The sequence below is a fragment of the Callithrix jacchus genome, chromosome 10, assembly GCF_049354715.1.
Source record: "Callithrix jacchus isolate 240 chromosome 10, calJac240_pri, whole genome shotgun sequence".
NCBI classification, from domain to species: Eukaryota; Metazoa; Chordata; class Mammalia; order Primates; family Cebidae; genus Callithrix; species Callithrix jacchus.
Window position 1 is genome coordinate 80,634,185 of NC_133511.1, and position 25,314 is coordinate 80,659,498.

General features: G+C 35.2%; 1 protein-coding gene across 16 annotated transcripts in view; it reads left to right on the plus strand.

Annotated features, from left to right (window-relative positions):
• The window catches only part of PDE3B (phosphodiesterase 3B), a 214,154-nt gene that overhangs the window by 125,355 nt on the left and 63,485 nt on the right, over nt 1–25,314 (plus strand). For 10 of the 16 annotated variants that reach the window (XM_054242129.2, XM_078340611.1, XM_078340613.1 and 7 more), the window contains exons 2-4: nt 3,159–3,209; nt 21,564–21,812; nt 24,156–24,295. In XM_054242129.2, coding sequence (XP_054098104.1) covers nt 3,159–3,209; nt 21,564–21,812; nt 24,156–24,295 — 440 coding nt within the window. The remainder of the gene's footprint in view (nt 1–3,158; nt 3,210–21,563; nt 21,813–24,155; nt 24,296–25,314) is intronic. The other 6 variants (XM_078340612.1, XM_078340618.1, XM_078340615.1 and 3 more) reach the window with 1 other exon arrangement.

Here is a 25,314-nt window from a genome sequence, read left to right on the forward strand (position 1 = left end):
AGCTATGTGCATTCTTTTTGTCTCCTGTCAAACCGTAGCAAAGGACCAAGCTTGGATTTTTCCCTTATCTGTTGTAGATTGATGCTTTTGTAAAATACACTAAAAATTCTCACCCATGTCAAATTGCTATAAAATTATATGAAACTTTACTTTGAAATTTTGTATTTATCTTGTTATGGACACTTTGAATACTGCTCTGAGATGTGTACCTAACTGTGGAATTCCTGGGTCATTCATCTTCTACTACTTATGAAGAAAATTGTTTTCTCAAAATCACTAATATTCTAGTTGTTCAAATTACACAGAAGGCAGTCTGCTAGCTCTTTGTGGCTTTCTCTGTATCTGCTTTCAATTCCTAGTATGAAGGGGATTTCACACTAAGACCTGCTGCTTTAGGGTAATGTAATTTTCATCCTAGAGAAAGTGACTGCAGATAAGATTGGGCTGTTGTTTAAGAATTTATTCAAAGCCAACCTAGTGAGCACAAGTGAGAGAAAACTATGATGATGGGATAAGGGGCCAGCAGGAGTGAATTTATTGAGGGAGATGGTCTGTAATATTGTAATACTACAATACTGCAATATACAGTATTAAGGGAGATGGTCTGTAATACTGTAATACTATAGTATTGCAATACACAATGCTGCAGTAGAGAGATCTAAAGAGAGCAAGCAGAGAAAAAAAGCATTGTACCTAGTTAGATTTTTGGAGACCTCTAAGAGTCCAGTTAAAACAGTGTGTACATTCCTTCTTATGTTAGCAGCCTTTCTTCTGCATAGGCGGCCTTATAATTGTTTAAATGCATCAGGGAAATTTCACAGAATATAAGCTAAGATGGGATTACTCTTACAAGCAAGCGGCAGGACTACTTTATATCAGTGTTTCTCCACTATATTTTCATTACAACCCCAACCCAGGTTCATATATATATTTTCCCAATTGTCTCCCCCTTCATGTAATTTTCATACCAAAGATGTACAGTACATCTGTTTGTATACTGTAGCCTTTGGAGGGCTACAAGCCATTTTAATTTTCAAGATTTTTTTTTTTGCCCCTAGAACCAATTACCACCTGTTTGGGAGTGACAGCACCCCTGTTGAGAGTATATCACATGAATACAAACATGGCTCTTCGCATTAGAGTACAAATATTTTAAAAGGTAATGTTTATTTAATCATGTAGGTCAATGAAATGGGAAAGGCAGACTACATAATGTTAAGAAATCATCCTAATGAAAGTATACTTGAGTTAGCAAAAACTCAGTTTTTACTAAGAGTAATGAATCAGGGAAATAAGGTATACAAGTATTTGTCTCTGTTTGATGGTATCATTGTGAAAGAAGTATAGACGTATGGATCAGATGATAGTACAGTTAGGCAAGTTTGTAGATTGAGAATGCAAATTCGTTCATTGATGCCTGTCTCTTAGGTGATTTTTAGTTTTCACTCCTGTCTATTCTAAACATTTATTCATGAACTTAAGAAAACATCAGATTTAGGGATGTCATGATAATGGGAGGAATAGGGTAGTTGACATCCTCAATCTCCAAAGAAACTGACAGGCTAAAATAAGGGCAGAAGTAAAGTATTGCAGTTGGGTCTAAAAAGCCGTATTTATAAGAATAGAATGAAGGAAAATGGATCATAACAATAAAGAAACTTAGGGATTTAGGTTATGTTAACCTTAAGGAGCATTTTTAGGAAGCTTTTAACATCTTAATTTTTAATAATTAGTGTCTAGAATCTAGAGTATATGCTGATTAAATCACAACCCGAAATAATTATATCAGGATCTTTTTAGGACCATATAAAATATTGCTTAAATTTAATGAGCATACCATAATGTGGTATACTTTGCATGTAGTTACATCAGAACCATTTTGTGGGCACTGGTTCATGAGTCTTCTAATTGATTGTATTGTGTCTGAATTTTCTTTGGGAAGAAATAGATTTTTCTTCACTAGCAAGAAAGAAATTATCTTCTGCAAGGATGTTGACAAGGAGATCGTGAAAATGATAATTGACAGTTTTTTGAGTGATTAAGCATGGGTGTATTATATAAAATATGAGTCAGCAATCTAGTCCACTGACCAAATCCTGCCAGCATCCTGTTTTTATATGACCTTTGAGCTAATTTTTTTTTTTTGCATTTTAAAGGTTTATAAAACAAAAACAAAAAGCAAAGAATATGCCATAGACCTTAGGTAGCCTGCAAAACCCCAAATAAGATCTTTTACAACCAGAAAACTTAAGCCCGAAGGGCAAGAAACAACACAAATAGTTCGGTATATAGAAATTATATGATTACATTATAGATTAACTGGGCTGATATTCAATATGGTTTGAAAGTTACATACAAAATAGCTGTTATAATGAATTATTTAAGCAAAAGGAGAAGACCTATTTATTAAATCAGTAAATGTCAAAGAAATTTAGAATTGATGATAGGTGGCAGGTATATCTTCCTAAATTGAAGTTAATTTTGTCTCTTTGGGCATAGTGACTACTATATTGGATTGGGAAGCAGCCAAAAAGCTTGTTAGGAAGAAGTGCAGGGAAAAACTAGCCTGGGACTAAAGTTACCACTGATAGCCCAGGCGATCAAGGAGACAGACAGGAAAACAATCACTAATTATCTGAGTATCAAAAGTAATATGGGCTGCTTTTTATAAATCCATTCTTTTATACTTAATGTAACCCCAAGGACAGCGAGCTTTTCAAAATGTTTTTGACAGAAGTATCTTATTGGTAAGAAAATAGCATCATTCACTTGACAGTGGTTTTAAGATGAATGATGGGCCTTTGGAGATGGTGGGGAGGCAGAAAATATCTGATCATATGTAATTTTTCTTTTATTTTTAGTGACAACGTGATTTTGGATTTATATTTTCCTTTTGTGGTCATAAATATTTGAAGGTTAATATGGCTTGTTTTAGTTACTTTACTGTGGTAGTTCTTTATTCTTTCAATTTCTCAATTACAGATTGTATTAATTAATAAAATATTCTATCTAAAGGTAATTTTTATTCTCACCATTCCAATATCTCTTCCAGATTTTGAGCTATGTTAGATCATTATATTAGAAAATGCTGCATTTTGTCTTCACATACTTGTTTATTTATTTCTGGTTTGTAACCAAGTTTTTTTTTTTTTTTCCAGATGATTCTTTGGGATTGGGACTTAAAGCAATGGTATAAGCCTCATTATCAAGTAAGTATAAGTAATATCACTAATATCTGTGATGAAACTTTTGACATTTAAAGTTACATTCACAATATTTCTATGCCATAAGATTTTCTTTAGCTAAACTAATAAGTTAACCAGAACCTTCATTGAGGTAGATTTTTTTTTTTTTAATTTTTTATTGGATTATAGGTTTTGGGGTACATGAGCAGAGCATGCAAGACAGTTGCGTAGGTACACACATGGCAGTGTGCTTTGCTTTTCTTCTCCCCTTCACCCACATTTGGCATTTCTCCCCAGGCTATCCCTCCCCACCTCCCCCTCCCACTGGCCCTCCCCTTTTCCCCCCAATAGACCCCAGTGTTTAGTACTCCCCTTTCTGTGTCCATGTGTTCTCATTTTTCATCACCTACCTATGAGTGAGAATATGCGGTGTTTCATTTTCTGTTCTTGTGTCAGTTTGCTGAGGATGATGTTCTCCAGATTCATCCATGTCCCTACAAACGACACGAACTCATCATTTCTGATTGCTGCATAATATTCCATGGTGTATATGTGCCACATTTTTCCAATCCAGTCTATCATCGATGGGCATTTGGGTTGATTCCAGGTCTTTGCTATTGTAAACAGTGCTGCAATGAACATTCGTGTACATGTGTCCTTATAGTAGAACGATTTATAGTCTTTTGGATATATACCCAGTAATGGGATTGCTGGGTCAAATGGAATTTCTATTTCTAAGGCCTTGAGGAATCGCCACACTGTCTTCCACAATGGTTGAACTAATTTACACTCCCACCAACAGTGTAAAAGGTTTTTTTGTTTTTTTTTTTTTAATTTTTTTATTGGAGAGGTAGATTTTTTAAAAATACATTTTAATTTTAAGGGAAAAAGAAAATGATAAAAAAGCAAATTTATATAAATTGTTATGAAAAATATTGCTAATGTTGCCTGGGCTCAGAATCAATATTTCTATATTAAGGATGATACTTTTTTTCTTTTCTGATGTGGACCACTGATCTATAAAGGAGAAGAAATAGATTGAAGGCCATATCTGAGGCAAAGCAAAGCAATTGTCAAAATATTTTATTAGGGAAGTAAAGATACCCAACTTTCATTTTTTTGGTAAACTTTTTATTGAATTTACAACATTCATGCAGAAAAGTATACGGCTCAGTTTTCACAACTTAAACATCCCATGTAACTAGTATTGATATGAAGGAATAGAATATTACCAGTATCTCAGAAGCCTCACTTATGCCAATTCCAGTCATTACCTGTGTCCACAAAGATAACTCCTGTCTTCTAGTAATTAGTTTTGCTTATTTTTGAACTTTATATATACACAAATAGAATAATATATGTACTTTTTTAAGATTAATTTTTTTGAACACCTAAGTAATATATGTTTATATCAGGTAAAATGAAAATAGAAATATTTAATATAAGGAGAAAAAAGAAAAATCACTCATAAAACATGAAGCAATAACTGTTAACTGTGTTAACTTTTGTTGTATATCTTTATTGATCTTTCTCATTATGATGAATGTATTTGTATATTCTGTTCTATAAAAATTATATTATTATGTGTCATATGCTGTTTCAAAACCTGATTTTTTGTCACAGTAATGGATAAACATTGGTAAATGTTAAATCATTTTTTATTGCAGTCGTATGAAATCAAGGAGAAGGCCACATCTTACCTAAAAGGGATTGGTTCTTTGACCTACATTGTGGGCTTCATCATCATTTATATTCACCAAGATCCTCAGTTTTCAATTAAAATAATATCTCAATTACTGATAAAAATCTAAATATGCCTTTAGTCAGACAGAGTGGACTGGTGTGTATTAGGCACCTTTATCTTTTTTCCTTTTCTCTCTTTCCTTTTCTAATCTTCATAAAAAATTGAAGGACATGGTGATTCATGCCTGTAATTCAAGCATTTTGGAAGACTGAGGTGGGAGGAGCACTTGAGGCCAGTAGTTCAAAACCAGCCTGGGCCATGAGATCCCCATCTCTACAAAAAATAAAATAAATAAAATTATCGGGGAATGGTGTGCATCCCTGTAGTTTCAGCTGCTTGGAAGCCTGAGACAAGAGGATTGCTTAAGTTCAGGAGTTCAAGCTTTAGTGAGCTGTGATCATACCACTGCATTCCAGCCTGGGTAACAGAGTGAGACCCTATTTCATAAATCATTTAGCTGAAGAATTCAGTACCCTCAAAGCCCTCAATGCTCCCCTTCTAGTTATCAGCTTTTTTCAAGCGTTATGTCACTCCTGATTTTTGCCATTACAACTTAGTTTTTCCTGTTTTTGAATTTTAAATAGATTGAGTCCATCATATATTTTGTTTTGCTTTTTTCCTTCAAAATTTCACCTGTGAGATTAATTTATATTATAGCACATAGCAGTAATCCATTTTCATTCTAGCTAGTATTCCATTGAATGAATCTACCACAATGCATTTATTCTAGAGTAGATGGAAATTTATTTTATTTTCAGTTTTTTGGCTATTGCAAGTAATGCTGTTGGTACAATCTTGATGTCTTTTCTTGGGTATATATTTTGGAGTGAATTGCTAGCCATATACATGCATATGTTTGCTTTAAGTAGCTAGCACTAGATAATTTTTTTTTCTTATTTTTTTTGAGACGGAGTCTCACTCTGTCGCCCAGGCTGGAGTATAGTGTCATGATCTCAGTTCAGTACATCCTCTGACTCCTAGATTCAAGCAATTCTCCTGCCTCCGCTTCCTGAGTAGCTGGGATTACAGGTGTGTGCCACCACACCTGACTAATTTTTGTATTTTCAGTATAGAGACGGTGTTCCACCACATTGGCCAGGTTGGTCTCGAACTCCTGACCTCATGTAATCTGCCTGCCTCAGCCTCTCAAAGTTCTGGGATAACAGGCATGATAATTTCTTGATAATACAAAAAGTTGTATTAACTTTTACCTAACCATCAGCAATGTGTGAAAGTTCCAGTTGTTTCACATCTTTGCCGACAGTTGATGGTATCTCTTTTAAATCATTCTGGTAGCTGTGTAACAGTGTCTTGGGTTTGAGTAAAGTCATGAGCTCCATAACAATGTTTTGTCAGTGACAGACTGCATATACAATACTGGTCAATAAAATTGTAGTGAAGCCTATGTAGAAACCTGATATATGGTACTTGACATTAGCATTGCAAATCACGTAGGGGACATCATTGATATTCAGTAATGGTGCTGGGACATTTGATTTTCCACATGAAAAAAATATATAAATAAAAGTGTATATAACATCTAGGTTTGTATACATATACTGTAAGATATTTGCACAACAAAAAAACTTGCCTAATGAGGCATTTTTTAGAATAGATCCTGTCAGTGCATGACTGTATTTGTATTTCACTAATGAGATGATTCAAGAGCCTTTTCATATGTTAACTGGGTACCCAGATATTCTCTGTTCAGGTCTTTTGTCCAGTTTTCTATCTTTTACTTAGCAAAAAGTAGGAATTCTTTGTGTATTCTGAACATGTATATATGTAGTTTTGGGTGTGTGTGTGTGTGTGTGTGTGTGTGTGTATATATATGATATATGTATTTATATATCTAATATGTATTGAAAAAATTTTTTTCCCAGTCTGTGGATTATTATATCTTTTGATGAAAATACTCTATATTTTAATGTAGTCCCAATTTATCAGTCATATACTCTGATTAGTGATTTTTTTTGTGTCTTGTTTAAAACTCTGTGTACCATCAAGGTCATGAAGATTTTCTTCTGTTACTTTCTAGAAGTTTATTTTTTACTCTGAATCTTTAGGTTTATAATGCGTCTGGAATTGATTTTTCTGTATAATGTGATATATATCTCAAGATACATTTTTTTCAATATGTATTTCCAATTGACCAAGTCCCAATTTTGAAAAAACAAACATTCTTTCTTCTTTGCACTGTATTGTCACCTCTGTTGTAAATCAAGTGACCATATATGTGTGGATTTGTTTCGGACTTTTTGTTTGTGTCCATCCATCAGCTTGTCTGTTCTTAAACACTGATACCATATTCACTATTCAGTCATTGCAGCTTTATAATACATCTTGATATCTCACAGTATAAGTTTTTCAGCTTTGTTCTTAAAAGCCATCTTGGACATTCTTGGTTCTCTGTGTTTTCATACAAAATTTAGAATAAATTTGACAAGTTCCATGTACAAAAAAATCCTGGAAGGATTTTAGATTGATATTTACTGACTTTATCAATTTAGGGTGAATTACATCTTTATAATGTTGAGACCTTCAGCCCATGAATATGGTATGTTCACTTATTTGAGTCATCTTTATCTCAATTAAGTTTTCAGTGTGGAGGTCCTGCATATATTTTGTTATATTTATTCCTAGATATTAAATTTTCTAATATTGCAAAGGTATTGTAAAAAAGGTATCAATTTATTTAAAGTTTATCTTTTTAATAGTTTATGCTGCTTCATTGAAATTCAGGTGATTTTTAAATATATTCATCCTTCTATCCAGGAACCGTGCTAAATTTACTTATTAATTCTAATAGCTTATTTGCAGATTCTTTGAGTGTTTAAGTACAGAATAATGTTATCTGCAAAGACGGATTTATTTATTTATTTCCAAACCTGTGCCTTTTTTTTTTTTCTTTTTCTCATGTTATTGTACTGTCTAGGACCTTCAATGCAGTGTTGAATCGAAGCGTTATGAGAGGGCAGCCTTGTTTTTGTTCATTAACTCAGGGAGAAAATGTTCAACATATCACACTAATGTTTTTGTAGATACCCTTTAGCAGATGAAGGAAGTTTTATTCTAATCCTGTTTACTAAGGACTTTTTTTTCTCTTTTTAAGTCATGAGCGGATGTGGAATTTTATCAGATGCTTTTTCTGCATCTATTCAGATGATTCAAGAATTTTTTTCTACTTATTCTACTAATGTGGTGAATTACATTGTTTAATTTGTGTGTTTGTTAAACCATCCCTGTATACACAGAATAAAGTAAATTTGATCAAGATTGTGTTTTTTAAAAAAATGTATCATTAGATTCTGTTTGTTAATGTTTTGTTTAGAAATTTTGAATTTGTGTTTATGAGAGAGTGTTGGCCATAAATTCTTACTTTTCATAATGTTCTTGGCATTACATTGGTATCACGGTTATCAAGAACATTGATACCAAAATAAAATAAGGTGGGATATTTACCTTTTCTATTGTCTTGAAAAGTTTGGGTAAGATTAAGAATTGATATTTCCTCCTTTAATGTTTGGAAGAATGCTCTGGTGAAGCTATCTCACCTTGGAGGATTTTTTTGTGGACAAATTTTAAGTTATGGATTCCATTTCTTTAATAGTTTTAGTGCTATTTAGGTTTTCCATCTTTTCTTAGAACAATTGAATTACTTGTATTTTTCTACAAATTCCTTTTTGTTGTTGTTGTTCCTTCCAGCATTTGTGAGACTACTGAAAGCCCTATTTTAATTTCAAAATAGAAATCTTTTTGAAGATGTCTACTTGGTTTATTTCTCTCTTGGCCACTAAATTAGCAAATGCCTTAAGAGGAAAAGCAGGCCTGAATTTAAGCTCACTACTTTGTTTTTCTCATCACTTTGGGAACTTGTTTGGCCCTCCCTGTTTTCATAGCTCTGAACTCCAATTTTGGTCTCCCAGCCCCTTGGGATTATAGATCTTTACAGTTTTCTGGCCTCTTTTGTGCTTCTCATCATCTCTGCTCTGTGCCAGTCATGACTCAGCAGAAAATTCCTAGATGGAAAAGAGTAGCACAGAATGTTGTGTTTCTTTCAGTCTTTTTCTTAATTGTGGGTTCTTGGCCTTTTATGCCCTGGCTGTCTGGTTGTATTTTGAAGCCTTTAAATGAATGCTATTTATTTATTTTTTTCAGCTTTTCTAGTTGTTCTGGACTGAAGAGTTGGTCTGATACAAACCAGTCCCTCTTGGCTGGAAAATTAGGCAAGCCTCTTAAGGCATTCTGAACCTATTTCTTCATCTACACATTGAGATAATACCAGTTCTCTAAAAGGGCTGATTAATATGTGCCTGGTACTCAATAAAAATGTGAGCCAATATTATATAAATTTCAACAATAATAAATACTAAGCTGAACTTGTAGTGTAAGACAGGAATCAGCATTTTTTTCTTTAAAAATCCAGAGAGTAAATATTTTAGCGTTTGTAAAAAAAAAAAAAAAAGGTCATTGCTACCTTCTGCTGCTCCTCTGCTGTTTCTCCTTCTCTCCTTTTTCCTCTTCTCCTTCCCACTCCTCTTCTTTTTCAATACCCATTTAAAACACAAAAACTATTCATAACTTTCTGTACAACAATCAAGATTTGGTCAAATATAAGTGAATAGGAAACAGGAATTTAAGTTCAACTTTTAAAATTGCAGCAAATAATTTAAATATATAATTTAATTGGACATAGATTATATCATTCTATTCTTGCTCACCCAGAGTAAAAACCTTTGTCATGTATTTTAAAGAACTTACACAACATGGTTCCCTTCTTTACTCTCTTTTACTTCTATGTCTTTGTCTTCTACTACTTTGTCCTTCATTTACTCTTTCCAGCTTCACTGCCTTCCTTGCTATTTCCCAAACAAGTCAAACAGGCCTCTGCCTCAGCTCTTTGCACTTGCTAGTCTTTCTGCCTGGAATGCTTATTTCCCACACCTTGTCATGTCTTTACATAAGCATTGCCTTCTTAGTGAAGCATACCCCAACTATCCTCTTGAAAGTTGCACTGGGTTCTATCACATCTTTTTTTTCCTTAACTTACTTTATTTTCTTTTTTCAGCAGCCTGTTCAAAATCTATTACATACAATCCTTTATTACTCATATTACTTAGATTGGCAGCCAGTATTCTCAAAAATTTGGTCCCAACATGCCTTTTTAACCTGTTTTTCATTACTCTCTTATATAATTTGTACTTTAACAATTTCATGTTCCCTGTATAGCATTAGTTTACAACCTAAAAATTGTATTTTACCACTTTTATACTTTTATTTATACTGTGTCCATTTTGTGCAGTACACTCCCCCAGTACATTTTTGTTTTGTTTTATTGTAAACAGTTATTCTCCCCTAACATTTATAAATACAATCCTACCAATTTTTTTTTTTTTTGAGACGGAGTTTTGCTTTTGTTACCCAGGCTGGAGTGCAATGGCGTGATATCAGCTCACCGCAACCTCCACCTCCTGGGTTCAGGCAATACTCCTGCCTCAGCCTCCTGAGTAGCTGGGATTACAGGCACGCGCCACCATACCCCTCTAATTTTTGTATTTTAGTAGAGACGGGGTTTCACCATGTTGACCAGGATGGTCTCTATATCTTGATCTCGTGATCTACCCATCTCGGCCTCCCAAAGTGCTGGGATTACAGGCTTAAGCCACCGCGCCTGGCCCCGATCCTACCAATTTTTTAGGGCCCAGCTCAAATGCTACCCCTTCCATAAAATTTCTGTTACCATCCGAATGGAAGTTTTCTATACCTCTTTTGAACTGTGATGCCATTTTGTCTGTATTTTTATCTCATCACTTTCTAATAATAATAACAGTACTACTTTTGCCCTTAGTTATATGTACTATTCATTACTTTATATGCTTTGCATGTGTTACCATATTTAATTGTCTCTTTTCCTCCTTGCTAAGTACAGTTATTAACTCTGGAAATGATGTAAGAGGTAATCAAGTGAGAACTGTGAAAGGTGGAAAGAGGAAGGCAGACTGGCTAGGGACCCTAGTACAAGAGAAACAACCAGTGCCAGAGTCTCTTATGACTCATACCTAACAGCAAAAGGTGGTCTAGGCCTCCACTCTCAACCTAACAACGTAAGGTGACACAGATAGGCTCATTCTTTCCCCCAGATTAAACAAGAGTCCTGCCAACAACACTAAGCAAGGCTGGTGGCTCTCGCAAGGGAGAATTGATTTGGAGTCACTGGCAATCAGTGGCCAGGGAGAAGCATTCTCCTTCCCACCTGAGCATCAGACTTCCCTTCTCCACTGAGAGCTACCTGGCAAACGGGATATCCTTACAAATGCCTAGCCCAGAAAGTGCTCTTTGTTCCTGTGGCCTGGACACTCTGTTTTCCCCCCAAAAGGTACTAGATGACACAACCTGAGGAAGCTGTCTCTCCCCAACCCTAAGGCATGAGTATGGGCTAGTGGGAACCCTAGGGGCACCAAAAAAAAAAAAAAAATCAAGCAGACCATAATAATTGTGAATGCTTTGAAAATTAAATTGTCATCAGAAGGACAGGCCACAAAAGTAGGCCAGGGCCTGCATGATAAACCTAAATGAGGAGACTGCCTTCTAATGTCAAAGATTTCAGTAGACCTAGAGTCTTGTAAGTTGTAGCCAAAACATTGAGGACAGAATAAAAAATCACCCATCATACCAAAACCAAGAAAATCACAACTTGAACAAGAAAAAGCAGTGACAGCCCTAAGATGAATCAGATTTGGAATTATCTGGCAAGGATTTTTAAAGCGAACATCATAAAAATGTTCTAACAAATAATTACAAAGTGTCTTGAAACAAATGGAAAAAGAAAGAAAATATTAGCAAAAGAAATATAAATTATTAAAAACAAACAAATGGAAATTATAGAGCTGAAAAGTAAAATAATAGAAATTTAAAATTGCTGGATGAGATGAATACCAGAGTGATGACAGAAGGATAGAATCTGTGAGCTTAAGGAAAGATCAATTTTTACAACATAGAGAAAACAGAAACAGAATGAACAGAGCCCTAAGGACTTGTTGGGCAGTATCCAAGAACCAACATTTGTATTATTGTTGTTTGAGAAGGAGAAAGAGGGTGGAATTGAAAGAGTTTTGAAGAAGTAATGGCTGAAAATTTCCCAAATTTAGCCAAAAACATAATCCTACAGATTCAAGAAGTTTTCTGAACCCCAAATAGTATCAACTCCTTTATCTACTCTAAGACATGTCACAATTAAACTTGTGAAAGCTAAAGACAAAGAAAATATCTTAAAAAGCATCCAGAGAGAACCAACACATGACCTATAGGGGAACACCAATTTAAATAATAGCAGATTTCTCATTTAAAACCATGAAGGCTGGAAGAAAGTGGCAGAACACTTTTGAAGTGCTGGAAGAAAATGGTTGTGAATTCTATAGCCGACAAAAGTATTATTTAAGAATGAAGAGGAAAATATTGTGAAATGAAGGAAAACAAAATGAATTTGTCACTGAGAGACTTACCTTGCAAGAAAGACGAAAGGAAGAGTTTTAAACCAGGGATCACCAACCAGTACTTGTCTGTGGCCTGTTAGAAATGGGGCCATACAGCCAGAGATGAGCAGTGGGCAGTTGAGCATTACCACCTAAGCTCTGCCTCCTGTCAGATCAGCTGCTCCATTAGATTCTCAACAGAGCACAAATCCTATTGTGAACTGCACATGCAAAGGATTTTGGGTTGTGTGTTCCTTATGAGAATCTAAGGCCTGATGATCTGAGGTGGAACAATTTCATCCTGAAACCATCTCTTCACACCCCCACCCAGCCTGTGGCAAAATTGTCTTCCACAAAACCTATCCTTGGTGCCAGAAAGGTTAGGGAACCACTGCTTTAAATAGAAAGGAAATTATAAAAGGAAGAATTTTGGAGTAACAGGAAAGAAGAAAGAACAATGACACAAGAAGTAATAGTGTGAGAATGTAATAGACTATCCCTCTTGTGAGTTTCACGAATCATATTTGATGATTGCAATAAAAAATTATAACATCATCTGATACTCAAGACAAGACAATTATACTTAAAAGTAGGCAAGGTAGAGACCTAACTGGTAGTAAGGTTTTCACGCTTCACTCAACGTAGTAAAATGTTGGTACCAATAGACTGTGATAAGTCACATATGTACATTGTGTTGCCAAGAGCAACTGCTAAGAAAACTATATAAAGTAATACACTCAAAAACTCTATAAATTAATCAAGATGGAATCATAAAAGAGTTTCTGTAACCCCAGAAAGCAAGAAAAAAAAGCTGTTGGCGTGATGGCTGAACAGGAACAGTTCTGGTGTGCAGCTCCCAGCAAGATCAATGCAGAAGGTGGGTGATTTCTGCATTTCCAACTGAGGTACCAGTTCATCTCATTGAGACTGGTTGGACAGTGGGTGTAGCCCACAGAGGGCAAGCTTAAGCAGGTGGGACATGACCTCACCTGGAAAGTACAAGGGGTTAGGGGATTTCTCTCTCCTAGCCAAGGGAAGCTGTGAGAGACTATAATGGGAAGAATGGTGCATTCTGGCCCAGATATTGCGCTTTTCTCATGGTCTTTCCAACCGGCAGATCAGGAGATTACCTCTGGTGCCTTCACCACCAGGGCCCTGGGTTTCAAGCACAAAACTGGGCAGCCATTTGGGCAGACACTAAGCTAGTGGCAGGAGTTCCCCCCATCCCCAACAGTGGCACCTGGAATGCCAGCAAGACAGACCCTTCACTTCCCTGGAAGGGGGAGCTGAAGCCAGGGAGTGAAGTGGGCTGGGTCAGCGGGTCCCACCCCTGTGGAGCGCAGCAAGCTAAGATCCACTGGCCTGAAATTCTTGCTGGCAGCACAGCAGTCTGAGGTAGAGCTGAGAGGATCAAGCTTGATAGGGGGAGGGGCATCCGCTATTGCTAAGGCTTGAGTTGGCGGTTTTCCCCTCAGTGTAAACAAAGCCACTGTGGAAGTTCTAACTGGGCAGAGCCCACTGCAGTTCAGCATGGCCTCTGCAGCAAGACAGTCTGTCTAGAATCCTCTCTGGGCAGGGCATTTCTGAAAAAAAGGCAGCATCCCAGACAGGGACTTATAGATAAAACCCCCATCTCCCTGGGACAGAGCACCTGGGGGAGAGGGTAGCTGTGGGCACAACTTCAGCAGACTTAAATCTCCCTGCCTGACAGCTCTGAAGGGAGCAGCATATCTCCCAGCACAGCATTGGAGCTCTGATATGGGACAGGCTGCCTCTTCAAGTGGGTCCCTGACCCCCTTATATCCTGACTAGGAGACATTTCCCAGTAGGGGCTGATAACTCCCTCATCTAGGAGAGCTCTGGCTGGCATCTGGTGGGTGCCCCTCTGAAACAAATCTTCCAGAGGAAGGAACAGGCAGCAATCTTCACTGTTCTGGAGCCTCTGCTGGTGATGCCCAAGCAAACAGAGTCTGGAGTGGACATCCAGCAAATTCCAGCCAACTACAGCAGAGGAGCCTGACTGTTAGAAAGAAAACTTAACAAACAAAAAGGAATAATATCCACATCAACAAAAAGGATGTCTACTCAGAGACCCCATTCAAAGGTCACCAACATCCAAGACCAAAGGTAGATAAATCCTCAAAGATGGGGGAGAAACCAGTTTAAAAAGGCTGAAAATTCTAAAAACCAGAATGCCTCTTCTCCAAAGGATCACAACTCCTCACCAGCAAGGGAACAAAACTGGATGGAAAATAAGTTTGACAAATTGACAGAAGTAGGCTTCAGAAGGTGGGTAATAACAAACTCCTCCAAGCTAAAGGACCATTCTAACCCAAGGCATGGAAGCTAATAACCTTGAAAAAAGGTTAGACAAATTGCTAACTAGAATAACCAGTTTAGATAAGAACATAAATGACCTGATGGAGCTCAAAAACACAGCAGGAGGACTTCGTGAAGCAAACACAAATATCAATAGTTGATTTGATCAAGCTGAAGAAAGGATATCAGAGATTGAAGATCAACTCAATGAAATAAAGTGAGAAGATTAGAGAATAAAGAGTGAAAAGAAATGAACAAAGCCTCCAAGAAATATGGGACTATGTGAAAAGACCAAATCTATGTTTTATTGGTGTATCTGAAAGTGATTAGTAGAATGGAACCAAGTTGGAAAACACTCTACAGAATATTATCCAGGAGAATTTCCCCAACCTAGCAAGGCAAGCCAACATTCAAAATCAGGAAATACAGAGAGCCCTGCAAAGATATTTCTTGAGAAGAGTAACCCCAAGACACATAATCATCAGATTCACCAAGGGTGGAAAGAAGGAAAAAATGTTAAGGGCAGCCAGAGAGAAAGGTTGGGTTACCCACAAAGGGAAGCCCATCAGACTAACAGGGGATCTCTCTGCAGAAACCCTACAGTCAGAAGAGAATGGGGGCCAATAGTCAACATTCTTAAATAAAAGAATTTTCAACCCAGAATTTCATATCCAGCCAAATTAAGTTTCATAAATGAAGGAGAAATAAAATCCTTTACAGACAAGGAAATGCTGAGAGATTTTGTCACCACCAGGCCTCCCTTACAATAGCTACTGATGGAAGCACTAAACATGAAAAGGAAGAACTGGTACCAGCCACTGCAAAAACATACCAAATTGTAAAGCCCACCAATGCTAGGAAGAAACTACATCAACTAATGAGCAAAATAACCAGCTAGCATCATAATGACAGGATCGAATTCACACATAAGAATATAAACCTTAAACATAAAGAGGCTAAATGTCCTAATTAAAAGACACAGACTGGAAAATTGGATAAAGAGTCAGGACCCATTGGTGTGCTGTATTCTGGAGAGCCATCTCACATACAAAGACGCACATAGGCTCAAAATAAAGGAAGGGAGGAATATTTACCAAACATATGGAAAACAAAAATAAAGCAGGGGTTGCAATCCTAGTCTCTGATAAAACAGACTTTAAACCAACAAAGATCAAAAGAGACAAAGAAGAGCATTACATAATGGTAAAAGGATCAATGCAACAAGGAGAGCTAACTATCCTAAATATATGTGCTCCCAATACAGGAACATCTAGATTCATAAAGCAAGTTCTTAGAGACGTACGAAGAGACTTAGACTCCCACACAATAGTAATGGGAGACTTTTACACTCTGCTGTCATCATTAGACAGATCAACGAGACAGAAAATTGACAAAGATATTCAGGACTTAAGCTCAGCTCTAGACCAAGCAGACCTCAGAGACATCTACAGAACTCTTCCCCAACCGACCCCAAATCAACAGAATATACATTCTCACCACCACATCATACTTTTTCTAAAATTGATCACATAATTGGAAATAAAACACTCCTCAGCAAATGCAAGAGAACGGAAATTATAACCAACAGTCTTTCAAACCACAGTGCAATCAAATTAGAATTCAGGATTAAGAAACTCACTCAAAACTGCACAACTACATGGACACTGAACAGCCTGCTCTGGAATGACTACTGGGTAAATAATGAAATTAAGACAGAAATAAAGACTTTTTTGAAACGAATGAGAAGAAAGACACAATGTACCAGAATCTCTGGGACACATTTAAAGCAGTGTGTAGAGGGAAATTTACAGCACTAAATGCCCACAAGAGAAAGCAGGAAGGATCTAAAATCGACATCCTAACATCACAATTAAAAGAACTAGAGAAACAAGGGCAAACATATTCAAAAGCTAGCAGAAGACAAGAAATAACTAAGATCAGAGCAGAACTGAAGGAAATAGAGATATGAAAAACCCTTCACAAAATCAGTGAATCCAGGAGCTGGTTTTTTGAAAAGATCAACAAAATAAACCATTAGCCAGACTAATAAGAAAGAGAGCAGCATCAAATAGACACAATAAAAAATGATAAAGGGGGGATCACCACTGATCCCATATAAATACAAACTACCATCATAGAATACTATAAACACCTCTATGCAAATAAACTAGAAAAAATGGATAAATTCCTGGACACATACACCCTCCCAAAGACTAAACCAGGATGAAGTCAAATCCCTGAATAGACCAATAAGTTCTGAAATCGAGGCAACAATTGGTAGCCTACCAACCAAAAAAAGGTCAGGACTAGAACGGATTCACAGCCGAATTCTACCAGAGGTTTGCAGAGGAGCTGATATCATTCCTTCTGAAGCTACTCCAAACAATCCAAAAAAAGGGAATCCTTCCCAAATCATTTTATGAAACAAGCATTATCCTGATACTAAAACCTGGCAGATACACAACAAAAAAAGAAAATTTCAGGCCAATATCCCCAATAAATGTTGATGCAGAAATCCTCAATAAAATACTGGCAAACTGAATCCAGCACCACATCAAAAAACTTACTCACTGTGATCAAGTTGGTGTCATCCCTGGGATGCAGGGCTGGTTTAACATACACAAATCAATAAACATAATTCATCACATAAACGGAACCAATGGCAAAACCGCATGATTATCTCAATAGATGCAGAAAAGGCCTTTGACAGAATTCAACAGCCCTTCATGCTAAAAACTGTCAGTAAACTAGTTACTGATGGAATGTATCTCAAAATAATAAGAGCTATTTAAGACAAACCCACAGCCAATATCATACTGAGTGGACAAAAACTGGAAGTATTCCCTTTGAAAACTGGCACAAGACAATGATGCCCACTCTCACCACTCGTATTCAACATAGTATTGGAAGTTCTGGCCAGAGCAATTAGGCAAGAGAAATAAATAAAGGGTATTCAAATAGGAAAAGAGGAAGTCAAATTGTCTCTATTTGCAGATGACATGATTGTATATTTGGAAAACCTCATCGTCTCAGCCCAAAGTCTCCTTAAGTTGATAAGCAGCTTCAGCGAAGTCTCAGGATACAAAATCAATGTGCAAAAATCACAAGCATTCTTATACACCAGTAACAGACAAACTGAGAGCCAAATCATGAGTGAACTCCCATTCACAATTGCTATAAAGAGAATAAAATATTTAGGAATACAACTTACAAGGGATGTGAAAGACCTCCTCAAGGAGAACTGCAAACCACTGCTCAAGGAAATAAGAGAGGACACAAACAAATGGAAAAGTAGTTCATGCTTATGGGTAGGAAGAATCAATATTGTGAAAATGGCCATTCTACCCAAAATAATTTATAGATTCAATGCAATCCCCATCAAGGTGCCATTGACTTTCTTCACTGAATTGGAAAAAACCTACTTAAATTTCATATGGAACCAAAAGAGAGCCCGCATAGGCAAGACCATCCTAAGCAAAAAGAACAAAGCTGGAGATATCACACTACCTGACTTCAAACTATACCATAAGACTACAGTAACCAAAACAATGTGGTACTGGTACCAAAACAGACATATAGACCAATGGAAAAGAACAGAGGCCTCAGATATAACACTGCACATCTACAACCATCTGATCTTTGACAAACCTGACAAAAACAAGCAGTGGGGAAAGGATTCCCTATTCATTAAATGGTGTTGGGGGAACTGGCTAGCCATAAGCAGAAAGCTGAAACTGGATTCCTTCCTTATATCTTATACAAAAATTAACTCAAGATGGATTAAAGACTTAACATGTAAGACCTAAAAGCATAACAACTCTGGAAGAAAACTTAGGCAATACCTTTCAGGACATAGGCATGGGCAGAGACTTCATGACTGAAACACCAAAAGCAATGGCAACAAAAGCTATAATAGACAAATGAGGTCTAATGAAACTAAAGAGCTTCTGCACAGTAAAAGAAACTATCATCAGAGTGAACAGGCAACCCACAGAATGGAAGAAAATTTTTGCTGTCTATCCATCTGACAAAGGGCTAATATCCAGAATCTACAAAGAACTTAAAGAAATTTACAGAAAAAAAACAAACAACCTCATCCAAAAGTGGGCAAAGTATATGAACAGACATTTCTCAAAATAAGACATTTGTGCAGCCAACAAACATGAAAAAAAAGCTTATCATCACTGCTCATTAGAGAAATGCAAAGTAAAACTACATTGAGATACCATCTCGCACCAGTTGGAATGGTGATCATTAAAAAGTTTGGAAAGAACAGATTCTAGGGAGGAAGTGGAGAAATAGGAATGCTTTTACACTGTTAGTGGGAGTGTAAATTAGTTCAACCATTGTGGAAGACAGTGTGGCAATTCCTCAAGGATCTAGAACCAGAAATACCATTTGACCCAGCAATCCCATTACTGGGTATATACCCAAAGGAGTATAAATCATTCTACTAAAAAGACACATGCACATGTATGTTTATGGTGGCACTGTTCACAATAGCAGACTTGGAACCAACCCAAATGCCCATCAGTGATACACTGAATAATGAAAATGTGGCACATATACATCATGGAATAGTATGCAGCCATAAAAAAGGATGAGTTCATGTCCTATGCAGGGACATTAATAAAGCTGGAAACCATCATTCTCAGCAAACTAACACAAGAACAGAAAACCAAACACCGCATGTTCTCACTCATAAGTGGGACTTAAACAATGAAAACACATGGACACAGGGAGGGGAACATCACATATTGGAGTTTGTAGAGGGGTGGGGGATAGGGGAGAGATAGCATTAAGCGAAATACCAAATGTAGATGACGGGTTGATGGGTGCAGCAAACCACCATGGCATGTGTGTACCTATGTCACAAACCTGCACATTCTGCACATGTACCCCTGAACTTAAAGTATAAAAACAAAACAAAAACAGAGGAACAAGGAACAGAAGAAACAAACAGAAAACAATAAAATGGTAAACTTAAGACCAGTATTTATCTTAAAAGGATACAATATGAAAAAAAGGAAAAATGGACCCTGAAAAAGGATTTGTCTGTGAAAATGATTTTTTTTTTTTACAGGAAGTATTCCTGTTGTAATGGGAGATATTTATGAGTAGATTCTAATTACCTTGTATTGTAAAAGTGAAAGTCACACTGTACTCTCAGTAAATTTATGATTTGTTCTTTCCTAATTTCAACAGTTTTTAGGCAGTATTGAAGAAGGTTTACTTGCAAACAAAAATTGTTTTGTACGTGTTTCATTTGAATTCTTTAGTGGCTAAATGAGACCACTGCAGAATTCTGATGAGTGGTTAAACTGACAAAGTTCACAGAAAAGGAGTATAAACTATATAAATATTATAAGGAACATTTAGAATCACAATAATAAGAGAATTCAGGTTGAAGCAGCAATTAGAGGTGTTTTTTTTTTTTTGCCTATCAGATAGATAGGGATTAATTAATTTCATAGTTTCTAATTGTAATGGGGTATGAAAAAATAGTTGCTGTTATATACAATTAGAAGTATACATTTGATTAACATATTCTAAGGCAGTTTTAGAGGAATGACCAACTTTTAGCATGTTAATTTGCATTCAGCAATTCAGATTATGGGAAGCTGTCTATAAGAAGTACGCTTAATTGTTCACAGTAACATATATAGACCAGCGTTTTTTTTAAATGTTATTTGCAGTGGAGAAAGGCTAGAAAGCTTGGTTATGTCCTGGTATCGGGAAATGTTTTAAAGTAAAAACTAATATATATTAACACTTCACACAAAAAAAATTTCACAAAGAGCATACATTATTTAGCTATCTTGGTATAACTTTCATAATATTTCTCAGTTCCAAAATGTATTGAGGATACTTTAATAAAGAGTTTTGTTGTGAAATCATTAATTTGAATAATTGTTAATTTCAAACATACCCAAATGTAAATTAAAGCTTCAACAAAACAAACACAAGTAACATTTAATTTACTGTTCTGATTGTTAGTCCACTTATTTCTATGGTTAATCAGGTTGAACATCACATATGTGTATTTTCAGAGACTAAAAGTCACCTCATATGTTTACATCAGTAGCATATTTCTTCTAATTTAAAAATTTTTTGCCAATTTTTTAAGGCCTAGACTGATGCTACCCTGTCTTCGGGGTTTTGTTAATTATTCATCTTTAAGTTATTGCCATCTCTGTTGAATTCTGATTTAACATTTTTCTGTATTTTTATCTCATCACTTTCTATACTATTAATAGCAATAATACTGTTTTTTGTACTTTAAATAATACATTATTCACTGTTTTATTTGCTTTACCTATATTATCAGATTTTTCATATGAGCCCATAATAAGGTAGACATTACTATCCTGATTTTACATTGAAGAAACTAAAATGTTCAGATGTTAAATACATTACTCAGAGTCACATAATTAAGGTTAAAGTTTAGGTTTCAAATTCAGGTATGTTTGCTACAAAACCTTGTCACTATGTTAGGCTGCCTCATAAGTGAGTAAGGCAAATGAAATAAATGCTTTGTGTGTTTAAAATAAATTTTGTTATAAAGGAAAGGAAATAATCAATGAATTAATAAAATGTTCAAATTGCAGACTTTAAATACAGTTTGAATTTTATACTAGTCATAAGATCAGTGTTAGTAAATAATACCAGTAAATATAATGAGATAATCAGCTAACAAAAAATTAAGAAAAAATTTAAATTTAGTTATTTGCTACATATATATACGTAAATTTTAAGTTAGAATTATACCATTTGTTATATAGTTTATGCCATGTACAAATGAATGAAAAAAATGAAAAAAAATTTTACTTTTTTTCTTTCTAGAATCCTGGAGGCGGAAATGGAGTTGATCTTTCAGTGCTAAATGAGGCCCGCAATATGGTGTCAGATCTTCTGATTGATCCAAGCCTTCCACCACAAGTTGTTTCCTCTCTACGGAGTATCAGTAGCTTAATGAGTGCTTTTTCAGGTTCCTGTAGGCCAAAGATTAATCCTCTCACACCATTTCCTGGATTTTATCCCTGCTCTGAAATAGAGGATCCAGCTGAGAAAGGGGATAGAAAACTTAACAAGGTCAAAATACAAAAATCATGCAACCCTATTTATCAAATTTAATGATATTTTCAAATTAAATGCTCCTTTAAAGTCTATATAAAATACAATTTTCCTTTCATGAACCAGACATAATATAGAGCTGCTTGGGATGTTATAGGCCTTTATAAGCTCAAATAATTATAGAAGGGTATTTAGTTTTTTATTTTAAATACATTGCTGTGATTAGTAGTTATAATTTGAATGGTAACTATGTATTATTATGCTTGTTAAGAAGGAGGCTACAACAAGCAAATTTCGTTTCAGGCTTGTACAACAAACAAGTAGTCAAATCATGTTATTGCTCTGTTTTATTCTTTAGAATCCAGGAATTGTTCTTGTTGAACCAAGAAGAAATGGTCATTATAATATTCATTTTATGAATTACATAGCATTGTTTTAAAATTATTTTTTTTGTTTTTGAACCCTCTTTTCCCCTTGTTACCTACTGCAGATTACTGTAGTTCAGTAAGCATTAATTTTTCTATCATTAGAATAGAGGATTAATTTCACTATTAATATTTCAAAATAGAATTTTCTTTAGAAAATAAATACTGTTCGAAATGGATATGCATTATCCTTGTTCAGAGTGCTTCTACTTGTTTTATTTGACTATTATTAATATCTTTGACAATAGCTAAAATCATAAAAGTTCAAAACTAGAAACATTTAAAAAATTATTTAACTCAACCACTTTATTCCAGATAAGGAAGCTAACCAAGAAAAGATAAAATTTGTTTCAGTTAATTTTGTCAATTGTAATAAAGTTTATAGAACTTAGAAATAGGTAAATACAGTTTTTGTAGGGATTCTGATCATCAGTTAATTTTATCAGTTGTCAGCATTGGGGTTTAGAAATGTTGAAAAGTTAAGCAAACCCAATTAGAGGAAAAGGATTTCAGAAGTCTTCATCACAATCTGGATCATAGTTATGTGATGCTTTTATTTTCTTAAAGTTTAAATAGTAGCACCTACATTAGTCAAACCCAATTAATTAGTGCTTAGTTATGTGACTTCTATTTTAGCACTCTACCTTATAAGAAAGAGGTTAATCACAAGCATCCAGAGGGCATAGCAATAAACCATCAGTAAAATAACTCTAATATATTCTTGAGGCAGTTTTCACTCTGTAGTACTCTTCTTTGCATTTTCTATTAATATTTGATAGGATAGAAATTTTTAAAAATAGTAATTCTTAAAATTTTTAATAAAAAATCATATTGATATCAGTATTTAGTGTGTAGAAAAATGTACTAGTACATTTTAGAAACATTTTAAACATAATGTTAATTAAACAGGATGCCTAAATGCCTCATTTCCTGAGCATTGTAGTTAATCAAGGTTAATTTAGGTTCTGGAATCTACTGATAGTAAGTCATATAAGAACCAGGAAGTAACCCTTATTCCTTTTCTTTATGTTCTTTAAACTCCTTATTAGAATTCTGTATCTAATTTGTCTCTCCTTTTGGAAAGCATATAAGAAGCCTGATGCTACTTCAGAGAAGAGCAACAACATTTATAGAAAACAACAGTAGACAAAAGGGAAAAGGAACAGTTAACATAAATTATAGTCAACAAGGATGTTAACATAAAGAACTTTTTCCCGGAGGTCTAATTAACTATTAACCTTTACAAAATCAGTGCCCTTGAGAAAACTGATATATAAGACAGATACTTATCTCTGAGATTGCTGCAGTGTCTGATGATAGAGGAAATTCATAAGAAGCAGAAACTATTATGTAAATCTCAGTAAAACACTTATTTATAATGGTCAAAAATGGAATATTATTATTAATTGAACATTTGGGTTAGTTGAGAATGTTTTAAAAAATTAGGGCAAAATGCTAAAAGTGTTCTGTATTTAACTCAATCATTTATTTAAGCTCAGAATCCTGCAGTTTCTCTTGATTAACCACTAAGTAAGTAAATTCTATAGCACTGTATTATAAAAAATTTAGATTATAGGGCTGATCATCCCTGATCCTAAGATTGTCCTCTGAAGTTGATTTTCAGGGTAAATCTTTCATATCCACTTTTTAGATTGCTAATTGTTTCTTTCTCATGAAACAAGCAATAAAATTACAAAAGAAAAAGAATCTAGTTTAAATTAGAGTTCAGACATATTTTTTAGTAGGGGGAAGGGGAATAGAAAAACAAAATAGAGTGTAAAATTTGGAGTAAATTGACAGATTTTCAGAATAGAATGTTCCTTTTTTCTTCACACATGTTAAAAATATACTTATTGACATTTTCATGTGCCATCATTAATATTACATACATGGCCTATAAAAGAGTGACATTTTTAACCATTATTAAATTATTCAGCAGGGACTAAATAGGAATAGTTTGCAAACTCCACAGCTGAGGAGGAGCTCAGTTACTTCAGGATTGCTACCTGTTGAACAGTCTTCAAGGTGGGAACGTAATAATGGCAAAAGGCCTCACCAAGAATTTGGCATTTCAAGGTAAAATCTGCAGAGCCTTTTAAAAAACTTTAATCGAATGCATCTACTTTGTTTCTGTCAATACTGTTTCAAATAATTTTAGAAGTAGAAAGGAATGGTTGAAGTATTTTTGGTATAGGACAACATGTGTAGTAATAATATGGTATAGTAGAGAATATGGTTATTTAAAAGAAGCTAATGTGTCTTGTCCTAAAACTTGATAGGCTGGGTACAAAATGTGCTGGATCCCTGGGAACATAAGATAGTTTGGGGAAATTAGGAACAACTTAGGACTAGGTGCTGGGAAAGTTTTAAATTGCTAGAAGTGGCCATTACAGGGCTAGTCACCAACCCAATGAATAGTATCCAGAGGAAGGTCTGCAGAGTTACTGACTCTTGAAAAGAGGAGCACGTTTCCAAGGTTCATCACAGTTGTTATGTTTAAGGTAACCAGACTTTCAAATCCTGTTCCTGCTGGAGGATGAGACAACTAATATATTTTATATTCTGCTGAGGCTTTACTGGGAACCACACAATGCTAATTCTGTAAATGAAAGGCATCAGTAATTAAGTAAATGGGGCTGGGAAAATGCAAGAGCTGAAATCTCCCAAATGTAAATGTATACATTTACCCTGATAACAAAGGATTTAATAATACAATACTTTGTCTTTTGAAAGCCAGGAAAAATAATGATCTCTTGCATGGGTTTATTATGTTTCTCTTTACTCAGCTATCTAATTACATTATTGTAAAATTGGAATTGGTATAAATTCTGTGTTAACCACTTTCTATTATTACTGAGCATGTTTCTTACTTTTGAGCTGTATGATTTCACATTTGAAACAGTAGATGGCAGGATTGGATCACAGTTATTTGTTAAAATTTATGTTAACATGTACATGTGCAAGATAATTATAATTTTCTGGATTCTTTGGTGGTTTATTAATTTGAATCTTGTATAATATATTCAGGTAGGTGAACTACTTTTTGAAAAAGAAAAATTGAATGAAATGATGTCTAAAACAGGAGTGGATTGAAG